Below are 12,775 nucleotides of genomic sequence, written 5' to 3'. Positions count from 1 at the left end.
AAAAGAGATTTTTATTTGTCTTTTTTTAAAATTATTATATTCATTATTTCATTATAGTCTATAATTATTTCATTATAGTTCATTATAGTGGATTAGGTTTCTGCTGCAGCAAACCTTGCAAGATGCTTATATGATATGTAAAGAAAATTAATAAAATATATAAAAAACTTGGAGAAAAAGTGTTTTATTATATATTGTAATCGTTAAAAAAAAAAAAACAAGCTGGCTTGAATAACTATTGATCAAAATGGTGGAAGACGGTGCACAAAACTGAGGCTACAAGTACCAGTGCTATTGGTGGCAACTTGCATTTAAGGCTGTGGCATATACAATAAAAAGCCGTCTATCCTTTCACCTCACCATTATAAATAGTTAAGTTTGTTTACATGTAATCTGCCAGGAGTAACTGTACAAGAGCAAACAAAAGGCTGAGAAAGGCCCAAGTGACCATCATATAGGAGAACCAGGAACACTGGACTACAACTACGGAGCAGATATTTACAGATATATACACAGGAAAAAAGGGATTTATGAGCCCAGTCAGTAAAGCTGCTTGCTGTCTGTGAATAATATCCCATCTGTAACCACACAAGCAGCCAGAAGTAGATACAGGTACATAGAAGACTTATTTTTTCCTTACATTCAAGGGGTTGGCCGGGATAAAATAATAATTTAAAACTAAAGTAAACACCCCCTCCCCCCACCTATTTCATAAATTACTTTTATTACCAAAAATGTATATTTACTAGAGATGAGCAAGTAGTGAAATATTCAATATTCGTTTCAAGTAGAGCCTCAATATTCAACTACTCGATCGAATATCGAATCCCATTATAGTCTATGGGGAAAAAAAATGCTCGTTTCAGGGGAAAGCACTATTCGACTAAAGGAGAGTCACCAAGTCCATGAGTAGCAGGAGGAGAGTGTTTAGGAGGAGCGCTGTGCAGTTAAAGCGCATGGACCCCATAGACTATAACGGGTCCGTGCGCTTTAACTGAAGGGGGGCCCTCCTGCGGATTCCTTCCGGACGGGAGGCAAGCGCTAATGTGAACTTACTTGTCCTGCAGAACCAGCATTGATTGGCCGAATGCTATACAGTGTACAGTATTCGGCAAATCAACGTTGGTTCTGCCGGAGGCTCGTCTGTGAGGAGACAGAGTCTAAGATCGGACCACAGCAGTCACCTTTGTGGTCCAATCTTAGACTCCGCCTCTCTACAGACGATCCTCCGGCAGAACCAGTGTTGATTGGCCGAATGCTGTACACTGTATAGCATTCGGCCAATCAATGCTGGTTCTGAATCGAATCTTTACTGTGAATAGGAGTAGTATTCAAACGAGTACAAGTATTTTGAATACCTACTCGATCGAATACTACTCGCTTATCTCTAATATTTACCATTATCATTGGGGCAGTCAGGTGATCGCCCCAGGCATATATTCAGAGTATCCTGTGACAATTGGTTTCGCTGCTTCTGGAAACTGAGCGTCACAGACTATATCCTCATCCCACTCCCTTCTCCAACCCTCCCATCCCCTCCCCTAATTACATCCCCTGTCGATACTTGCTTTCCTTCCTGCTGGAAACTACAGGCATTGGCGTCTGCTGCGCAGTGATTGTGCCACTTGGACGTGCGCAATAGAGTTCCCCAGCCATTGAGGTATTCCGCATGCGCAAGCTACATGCCAACGGTCACAAAGATGTCTGCTGATCCGCACATGCGCAATAGATCGGGCTCGCCGGCTTGGGGTGCTGTTGGCATGGGGAGATACTGGGTCTTTTGGGTTCTTCAATCATCTAAAGGAGGGTAGGGATCCTTTGGGGTGCTGCTGTTATCTAAGACCTTGTGCTAGGGAAATGGTGAGAGAAGTAATTAGTAGGAAACGGAGCAGAGGAAGTTACGGATGTAAACAAATGCAGAAGATGCTATGAGCTCACGGAGAACCCCAGAAATCACTCAAAACAATTCTAGAGGTATTGGGTGGCATTTATTAACCCATTAATAGCACTAACAGACCTTTTTTTAAACCTTTTTTTTTTTTTTTTTTGTCTGGAAAACCCCTTTTTAGCAGTGAACTGTGCAGAATATTCAGTCCTTATAGTTTGCAGTCATTTGTAAGGCTGTGAGGAAAATCAGCCCCTCCCTTCGGTATACACTGTATAAAGAATGAACAAACCAAACCGTTGATTGTATAGGTATAATAAGGAAAAGGTTTCCTCTTTTTGTGAACAGCGCTGCAGAAAAAAAAGTGTTTCTCTTCTGTGGTCTTTTCCACAGCGCTTTTTGGCAACATTTTTAATTCTAGTGTTTTACATGTTGGTCCAAATTCACATGCTACATGAAATGAGACTAAGTTGTCTGAAAAGACAGTGACCATGTAATAATTTTTTTTCAGTTACCCAAAAAGCCACTAGATGGCATATTATGCATGTCATAATAATTCCCTTTATCCTTCAATATATACATTGTGATCAAAAGTATCCAGACACCCCCCAAAACATACGTTTTTCATATTAGGTGCATTGTGCTGCCACCTACTGCCAGGTACTCCATATCAGCGACCTCAGTAGACATTAGACATCGTGAGAGAGCAGAATGGGGCGCTCCGCGGAACTCACGGACTTCGAACGTGGTCAGGTGATTGGGTGCCACACATCACGCAGGTCAATGCCAAACGACACCTCGCTTGGTGTAAGGAGCGTAAACATTGGACGATTGAACAGTGGAAAAACGGTGTGTGGAGTGACGAATCACGGTACACAATGTGGCAATCCGATGGCAGGGTGTGGGTATGGCGAATGCCCGGTGAACGTCATCTGCCAGCGTGTGTAGTGCCAACAGTAAAATTCGGAGGTGGTGGTGTTATGGTGTGGTCGTGTTTTTCATGGAGGGGGCTTGCACCCCTTGTTGTTTTGCATGGCACTATCACAGCACAGGCCTACATTGATGTTTTAAACACCTTCTTGCTTCCCACTGTTGAAGAGCAATTCGGAGATGGCGATTGCATCTTTCACCACGATCGAGCACCTGTTCATACTGCAGGGCCTGTGGCGGAGTGGTTACACGACAATAACATCTCTGTAATGGACTGGCCTGCACAGAGTCCTGACTTGAATCCTATAGAACACCTTTGGGATGTTTGTCGTCTTCCTCCTACATTACCTCTGACGATTGTGAATGCCGGTCGGCGGACATTTTTGGGAGGCTGCTCCTACATTGAACTACAAGAACAAGATCGGCCTCCCAAAAATGGCCGTCGGCCGGCATGCGCAGTCGGCTCTATTAGTGTCTCACTGGCAGAGCCAACTGCGCAGGCGTCGGAGGTGACGCAGGAGGAAGACGACAGAGAAGGCGAGGATCCAGCTGAAGATAGAGGTGTCGCAGGATCGTATTCTCGAGCTGCAGTGGGGACGCCCCCATCGCTGCCAGATAACTAATTTGCATACCGGTAAAAAACGGTATTTCTAAGGAACGGCATGGTGGTTTTCACCACTACACAGAACACACAAACATTTCACAAACACCACATAAACATCACACAACAGCACACATGCACCAAACCCACAACACCACACAAACACTAGACCGAAGTGCCGGCGATCAACAAGAAAATGGCGGCACCCACACGCCGCCAGGAAAATGGTGCCTCGGTCAGCTTTGACCGAGGTGCCGGAAGAGTCAATGCCTCCGATCGGTCCCCAAACCGGTCGGAGACATTAGCGCCGGTTGTCTACTGTGTAAAGCAGTAGATACCTGGCGGCTATGGCGGTCGCCATAGTTACACACCCTAGTACTATTACGGCGGATGTCGGGAAAGGGTTAATGAGATGTCAGTTCCTTAATATAGTTGTAATAGTTTATGCTACATAATATGTATTGAATATGTAAAATCAATAAAAATGTAGAAATTTAAAAAAAAGTTGTTGTTCACATCAATGTTAGGACAAATTAGAAAAATGCCAAAATAATAAAAATTTTAAGTGGAAAAAAATTTACTGTAGCTCTGATAATGTCAATCTCAGTGTGACACTGGAAATATTACTTTAGCGTAACCAACAATTTAACATATTTTTTTGTGAGCGAAGCCGCGGGTATTTTACTAATTCATTATAACTTTTGCAATGAAAAAAATTCTCTCCCATAGCTTCATACAATGATGCTAGTTAGTAAAAAAACAACAACAAAAAACCAGTCCCTGACGCTCCGGTGCCCCCCAGCGCGGCCTGGTCCTGCTACTCTAGTGGTTTCCTTCTCACGTGACCAATCAGCAGCCTAAGGAAAGGGGCATGGGACCAGGGTCGGACTGAGGTGTCTTAAGGGCCCACCTGTGGAATTGTTTCTAGGAGCCCACCGCCAAGACCCCTTCAGATCAGCTGTATCGAGACAGGACGTCTAAAGGTAATAACATATCAGGAGCCTGTCATACAATGTACAACACTGCATTACCTAAACCCACTACTCTGGCCGGGAACGGGGGAGAGGTAAGTGGATAGGGGCCTTACTGCACCTCCACTGCCTATAAAAAAAACAAAAAAGCAGTGGAAGTCCCGTAGGGCCCACTAAAGGTGTTTACCGGTCCTCTGATGGGCCACTCCGACCCTGCATGGGACATCACGTACTGGGACGGACTTCCACCAAAAGAAAACACCAGAGAAAGCCTGGACCATGCTGGGAAGCACCAGAGCACCAGGGATAGGTAACTTTTGTTTGTTTTTTTTCACCTGCCCCAATCTAATATAAAGTCCTTGACATGGCCTAATAGGCAGGTACTAATGGAACCCACAGGCAATGGTCAGGCCTCTGTCTGCCATATTAACACATCAGTAGCTCAATTACACTATGCGATGCTGGTGAGTATGCACAGAGAGTCTGTCAGAGAACTCTATAGATGCCATGCTTGCTATTGACTACCACATCGAAGACAGACTTGCCCATGTTTGCTGGCAGGTACTTAGGAGAACACACAGTCAGTGATAGCCATATTCTCTTCCCACCAAGAGCACACCCTTTATATGACACAAGTACATCAATAATTGTCTCGCCCCTTTTTGTGACATTACCCTCACTCACTGTGCCCACATTAAATAGGGTGTAACAGAGATCTGCCACACCTAGGAGATTTGCTGGCTCATCTGGGAGGTCGCCCCTGAATTGGGAGTCTTCTGGACATTATGGGTTGTGTGTAAGGCACAGCTCAGCATCTTTTGGTAGTAAAGCTGGTGGGAAACTACAACTCCCAGCAGACTTGGTTTATTTTTTGGGAGTTTAGAGAACTATCAAGCAAGCATGGATGCTGAAAGTTGTAGTCTCACAACAGCCAAAGTGTCAAAGGTGGCCAAAACCTGATGTACGGGGTTAAACTACCAGAATCCAAGACTGCTCCAATGTCAGTGGTTGTGTTACCATTAAATACACTGTGCAGAAGGACGAGATCATTGTGATATGGGAGATAGCACCTGGCCATGATGGAGAGAGCTAACACACCTCTTTCATTGAGACAACCACAAAAAATAGCATTGAAAAAATTTATCTTCTAGGAAAGGTGATCTTGTCACTGAAGACAATCTGTAATCTGCCTTTTAATATCGGCATGGCTAGGATAGGCAGAAATGATGAAAGCTATGTTTTTCCCCTCTTTATTTGTTAGTGAACCCGTTTAATCCACTATCTCTCTGCTAACTCTCTGCTTGACCCCTTACAATCTGGTTTCCGCGCTCTGCACTCTACTGAATCGGCCTTTACAAAAGTCTCCAATGATCTCCTAATGGCTAAATCCAATGGTGACTTCTCTCTTCTTATTCTTCTGGACCTCTCTGCAGCTTTTGACACTGTTGACCATCAACTCCTCCTCACTATGCTCCGCTCAGTCGGCCTCAATGACACTGCGCTCTCCTGGTTCTCCTCTTATCTCTCAGACCGCACTTTCAGTGTATCATTTGCGGGCTTTTTTTCTTCCCCTCTTTCCCTTGCTGTTGGGGTTCCTCAGGGCTCGGTCCTAGGCCCCCTGCTCTTTTCTCTCTACACAGCCCCCATTGGACAAACCATCGCCAGATTTGGCTTCAGATACCATCTTTATGCTGATGACACCCAATTATACACATCTTCCCGTGACATCACCCCTGCACTCATACAGAACACCAGTGACTGTCTCTCTGCTGTCTCTAATATCATGTCCTCACTCTATCTGAAACTAAATCTCTCTAAGACTGAACTACTACTGTTTCCACCATCTAACAGATCTGTCCCTGATATATCCATTGCAGTCTCAGGCCTTACTATAACTCCTAGGCAGCATGCCCGCTGCCTCGGGGTCATGTTTGATGCAGACCTCTCCTTCACCCCTCATATTGAATCACTCGCACGCTCATGTCACCTCCACCTCAAAAACATCTCCAGAATACACCCTTTCCTTACCAGAGATACACTAAAGACACTTATTGTCTCTCTGATTCATTCTCGCTTTGACTACTGTAACTCCTTACTAATCGGTCTTCCCCTCACTAAACCGTCCCCTCTACAATCTATTCTGAATGCAGCGGCCAGGCTCATCTACCAGGCTAGACGCTGCAGCGATGCCGCTGGTCTGTGCCAGTCGTTACATTGGCTGCCTATTCATTATAGAATAAAATATAAAGTTATCACCCTCATCCACAAGGCTCTCCATAATGCCGCACCTCCCTACATTTCCTCCCTCATCTCTGTCTACCGCCCAACCCGTGCTCTCCGCTCACTCAATGACCTAACACTTACATCCTCTATTATCAGAACCTCCCACGCTCGTATACAAGACTTCTCCTGAGTTGCACCACTTCTCTGGAATGCTTTTTCCTGGACAATCAGATTAACTCCCAATTTCTACAGCTTCAAGTGCAACCTAAAGACGCATCTTTTCAGACAAGCCTATCACAATTCTTAATGTAAACCCTTCCGTATTGTATTTAGAATCCCTAAAACAAACCCTCCTCTGTCCCCGCTCCCACATTTCCTCACATGATATGATGCCATTTCAGGCTAATCTTATATGTCCAAGCTCCATCCACACATTAAAGGACTGGTGAGTGCTCATACAGTTTTATGTCTGTGTAATGACAGTCACCTCTATATAAAACTGTCTGAACACTGTATAAGCAATGCCGCCCCTGCTACCTCTTGTGTCACCCCCTCTACCTCATAGATTGTAAGCTCTTGCGAGCAGGGCCATCAGTCCCATTGTGTGAAGTGACTATTTCTTTGTAATGTATCTTTTTGTCTGTACTTGAACCCTACAAATTGTACAGCGCTTCGGAATATATTGGCGCTATAGAAATAAAATGTATTATTATTATTACATACTGCAAACCATTGTAAAGTGTTGAAAATACCGTCCAGGTAGAGACAAATGGAGTGGTCCTTGTGGTAATGGGAATATATAGCAAATCAGATTTTTCTTCTTTATAAACTGGTTGAACATTATGGAGTTGCACCCAGTTTTCAGCTTATCACCTATCTGCAGTGTCTGATCGGTAGGAGCGACCACTGGAATCCCCACTGATCACTAGAAAAGCGGTAACAACTTTGCACAGGCCTCTTTAAGGCTAAGGCCAGATTCAGACAGGGTTTTTTGGTCCGGAAATTGACGCAGAGGCCGCCTCAGGTTCCGGTCTCAAATACAGGTAGCTGCGAATGGATGCCAGTGCAGTGCACCGGCATCCAGTTGTGGCATTCCGCTCCGGATTAGGCCCAAATAAATGTGCCTAGTCGAGAGGGAGGTGTCGTGAGGCGTTTGTCCGCGGGAATCCGCCTGATGAAAGGGCAGGTCGCTTCTTTTTTCTGTGAGCAGGAACAAACCACTCGCGGAAAACGGAAATGGTCGGCTCCTATTGATTTCAATGGGAGGTGTTTTTTGGTCAGCATTTTGATGCAGAATCCATCAATGATAGGTTCACACTAACATTTGGAGATTTCACCCCCCATTCCACTTAAAATATGTGTAATGAAAAGTCCTGCAGATTTTGGGTGGAACCCAGCAGGTCCCATTATATTCTATGGGGTCTTTGGGTTTCTGTTTTTTGGGTACCGTAGAACAAAAACCTGAATGCTAGTGTGAACTTCGTGTAAGTGTATATCCACATGAAATGTAAATCACCAGTGTTACACGTGGGTTTGCCGTGGATGGCACCTTGTTCACTGAAATAGGTGAATTTATTAAGACTGATACGTCATATTCCAGTCTTAATAAAGCCCTTAACTGGCACAAGGTACCCAGATAGCGGCCAGTAAGGCCCAAGACAGGGAATGTGGTACATCTTTGGTGCAGGAAAGGGCCTTGTGCTAAAGATGTGCCACATTATCACCCATCTATAGTTTCCCCTCAGACTGCGGTTCTAATCTGACCGCAGATCCGTTTGCTTACTCTGTGAACGCTGCAGTTTTCCACCTGTGTACCTGCCCAGTCTCTAATAATCAATTGATCCACCATATGCATAAAAGCATATGGCGGTCTGTTTTTTTGTCCACATGGCAGATGCTATGTTATTAGTATTACTATACGTAACCATTATCTCCTCCGTCACATAGCGAGCGGCGGTAAGAACCAGAGGACACTCCGTACTTGCCAACATTGTTCTGTTTATTGTTAACTCGTGTGCTAAAGGCATCAGTTAACAGAATGAACATAAGGCAGTGACTGTATACTTTATATCGTTCAATAGTCATCGGTAAGGAACTTCTGGATGATGAAATGTACAGATGAACAGCATGGTCTAACAGCATACATGATGTCTTTTGGAATCTAGACAAGAAAACGTGGTGCAAAAAAGAGAGAATAGCGCCATCACTCTGTCAGTGAAGCAAAAGCAGCAACACCTAAACTTCATTAATGGCCATACTCCTTTCTAATATAAAAGTAAAAAACGGAAAATATTCATTATACAGTAATAATTCAATGGCATTGTACAGGTGGAGGATGGGAGTCACTGATACAGGAGAAGCAGGCACCGTGTACGGCAGCGACCAGCAGACCTTACAGTCAGATCTTAAAGTGTCCCTAAACATGGAGGGAGCAGCTGTATCCTAGGAGGCAAGAAACCACCATGTGCAATCTATAGTCCCACTACAAGGGCAGAGCTGTATGGCGGTATACCACAGGATGTGCCATTATAGGGTGGGCACCCATAAAGGAGAAGTAACACTCATAGAGGACAGGATGTGCCATTATAGGGTGGGCACCCTATAAAAGAGAAGTCACACTCCTAGAGGACGACATCTCTATAATACGGCATTCAGAGGAACACGGCTCAAGGTGATCTCCCTGTAGAAAGGTGTACAGCCCCATAGACAGCCATTGGTGACATAATGCAGATCAAAGAAATGCAAAGTGTATACGGAGTTGTTATATAGTCATGTGCATGAGATCAAACGTTATATGCTTCCCTTCTAAGACAAAAAGGGCACCCATCACCGACTATACACATGAACACTTGGCCAAAAGTTCACGTGTCCGCAATAGAGTCGGAGATTGAGTCACTGTCTTTTCTCAGACCTTGGGACTAGTTGGGACACCAACATACACATTAGATAGGCAGCAAAACTGGTGTCACCTTAAGCCTCATTCACGTGGACATATGTCACGTAATAGATCTAGAATTGAAAGCTCCTAAATATGGAGCTCACGTAAACTAATGCAATTTATATCTCAAAACTACCTTCATCTGTATTTCACCTGGACTAGGGCTGAAATACACAGGGAAAGAACAAAGGCAACCAAAATAAAATAGTGACCAAAATAAAATAGTCACATGTGGCCATATTCTTTCATTAGGTCCAGTGCACACAACCATGTATATAGCATGACTTCCCCAATTCCTGCTTCTTGCAGAGGTTTTTATGTCCCTACTGTACCTATGTGTATCTGAGGTCCAAAAAATTGGTCCCAATGGAATGCCGTAGTATAGGAGGGTCTTCGCCAGGACTATACAGAGTGGCCTGAAAGTATTCACACCAAGGCCAAATCCACACTATATGCCATAAATATCCGATAGATGTAGATCCCATCTCTGGAACCCAAACTGAATATGGGGGGGGAAAAAAGGGTTCCCTGACCCATCACTGCATCCAAGTTGCCAATGAATGGAGAGATTGCTGTGCAGGTCCATCTATTTCTGTGCAAGGTTGGTTCCGGGGTCCCCTGTTCTCCCCACAGATGGACAATCCAAGATATCCATCAGATATTCATGGCTTAAGGACATGTTCACACAACTTTGGGATGTGGAAAGATCTGTCGCAGAAATCTGAGGTGTGATTTTAATGCTAAAAGTACATTCACGTTACCCATTAATAGTCCGTTACTCTGATCCATCATAGCTTGAGACCAACAGAATGACTGATGCAGATGGAGAACCCTCTGTGTGTGTGTCTGTCCCCATTTAGTGTAATGTAAAAAACAAGTCAGAGGCCATATTATGTGTTTACTCTTCTAACACAAGATAAAGGGCGCTCCATTTGCTTTTCAGTCTAATGCTCTGACCCTATGACGGATCAGAGCAACAGATTGTAACGATAGTAGTGTGACTGTACCTTAAGTGACATGTACCTTATTGATGTGGATTTCAAGTCTGTGCTGGACATTCTCTGCCCATATAAATGGCACCGCAGACAACAGGATGCAGATTTCACAAGGATTTTGGCATGGGCTTCAGTACCAAAATCCACATGAAATTTCCCACTCGTTCTACATGTCTTAGGTGGCCATACCCCTAGATACAAAACTGCTCCCTACATGGTGCGCAGCCAACTCTACACCACCTGAGAACTACAGGTTACGGACGTGCTGGTCATACTAGGATTTTGGTTTACAGGCTCACTACTAGTTGGCGGCTGTACATGACTGTGTGTCAACACTGACAATTCAACGCAGAAGAGAGACCATGGGTTAGGAAAAATGATTTTATAAATTTTTGGGAACATAGAAAAACAGATATCAAAGAGAAAAAAATATAAAGAAAAACTAAATAAATATAAATGTAATGGAAAAAAAATAAGACAATAACTAAACAAGACAAACGTATAACCGTATGTATAGGAAACTGATCAGTCTCATCCCAACAGTGAATATATTCCGCCACCGCCGACCTACTCTGTTTTATACAGTATAACCTCTGTACTTCCATATGGCACATCCTACAACAAAAATAGATATGTGAGAAATTTACACCGACAAAGAACGCTTGGATTTTATTAAGGCTGTGCATCATGAAACATGTTGGGTCGAGAGCCTTGAGAAAGGCACATAGGAGGTGCGCACAGCTAGTCCATAATATCTGTACCTGTACAATCACGGATGAAGAGGCAAGCATGCAAGTAGCTTCAAACCATCGTCTCTTATTCTGCAGCAATATGGAGTCTTGGATGACAACAAAATGGAGGACTTCCTCCGGTACACAGTTTTAAAGTTATTTATTAAAAAAAACAAAAAGAACAAAAAAAAAAAAAAAAAAGACAAACATTTGCAAAATAAGACATTGAATGGTGTATTTTGGACAAAGTGCCTCGTAGTCCCTACCGATAGGTTTGTGCCGTTGGGATCTGAAGCTTGTCTAGGCGTCAGTGTAGTGGTTAGCCCAAAAACAGATATCCATTCAAGTGAAAGAGGAAAATTCCACTGACATTATAAAAAGTTGACTTAACGGTTCAAGTAATGGGGTTTCTTTTTACGGCCACAGTTTAATAATAATGCTATGTTACAGGAGAAAGTTCTTTATAAGGTCATCCTTCATTAAAGCCTTCCCTTAAAGGGCTCGTGGTCTCTTGGGGTTTATTTGCTTGCTGGCTTGTTCCTCCTCCTGTAAAGCAGCTCGGAAAGATTTCACTTTGTCTGTAAGAGAGAAGAGATATTAGAGATTTCTATGTGGTGCTTGCAGGACATTCGTGCAGAAACCATACGGACCCCATTATAGTCTATGGGGTCCGTGTGGTTTCTTAGCTAACTGCTTTTTAATGCGAATAGGTTTGAATGGAATACCAAACGCAGATGTGAACCAGGCCTGAAAGCTCAGATGTAGTTGTTAACCTTTGCAACGTGATAGCCGGACCAGTCACCTGGGAATAGTAGGTAGCTGGTCTGGACCTGGGAAGAGTGGCCAGGTCAGTGGCAGGGAACAGTGTAGTTCAACACCACCGTGGCTGTTTCAATAATCCCACGACTTATGGTCATTGCATACAGATAGGCATTGCATGAGAATGCCCATATTAAAGGGGTTCTCAGACTAAAATCATTGTCTTTCCTTAGCAGAGGCCCATGATGGCGAACCTATGGCATGGGTACCAGAGGTGGCACTCAGAGCCTTCTCTGTGGGCACCTATCGGTGGAAAGGATTATACTGTGTGCTGGCCACTACGGAGCAGATTGTACTGTGTGGGGGCTACTGTGAAGCAGATTGGACTGAGTGGAAACCTTCTACAATTTATGTCACTCAGTATCGGTTTTATAGCAGACGTGATATTATTACAGGTCATAATAACATTACACGGTCACTATAAAACAGATCTGTACGATGTAAATAGTGAACATTAATTGTTCAAAATTATACCAAATGCAGTACAAAGTTGTTTGTATAAATGAAAGCTCTGTAAAGCTCCATTCACACGACTGTATTTTGCAGGTCCGTAATTGTCCGCAGTTGTGGATCCGCATGAGTATTAAGGTTAAATTGTTGTGTTGGCACTTTGTGGTAATTTAGTGGGTTTTGGGTTGCAGATTGGACACGTGGTCTCTAAAAGGTTTACCATCACAGTCAT

At 43.7% G+C, this 12,775-nt stretch overlaps 1 protein-coding gene across 4 annotated transcripts in view; it reads right to left on the bottom strand.

Annotated features, from left to right (window-relative positions):
• Positions 1-10,303: 10,303 nt before the first annotated feature.
• The window catches only part of KIF2A (kinesin family member 2A), a 50,329-nt gene continuing 47,857 nt past the window's right edge, over positions 10,304-12,775 (bottom strand). For 3 of the 4 annotated variants that reach the window (XM_075269788.1, XM_075269790.1, XM_075269789.1), the window contains one exon: positions 10,304-11,852. In XM_075269788.1, the coding sequence (XP_075125889.1) occupies positions 11,767-11,852 (86 nt within the window). In that variant the 3' untranslated portion in view covers positions 10,304-11,766. The remainder of the gene's footprint in view (positions 11,853-12,775) is intronic. The other variant, XM_075269791.1, reaches the window with a different exon arrangement.

Source organism: Leptodactylus fuscus, chromosome 1 (genome assembly GCF_031893055.1).
Source record: "Leptodactylus fuscus isolate aLepFus1 chromosome 1, aLepFus1.hap2, whole genome shotgun sequence".
In the NCBI taxonomy this organism is placed as follows: Eukaryota; Metazoa; Chordata; class Amphibia; order Anura; family Leptodactylidae; genus Leptodactylus; species Leptodactylus fuscus.
This window is presented reverse-complemented; position numbering and strand designations above follow the sequence as displayed.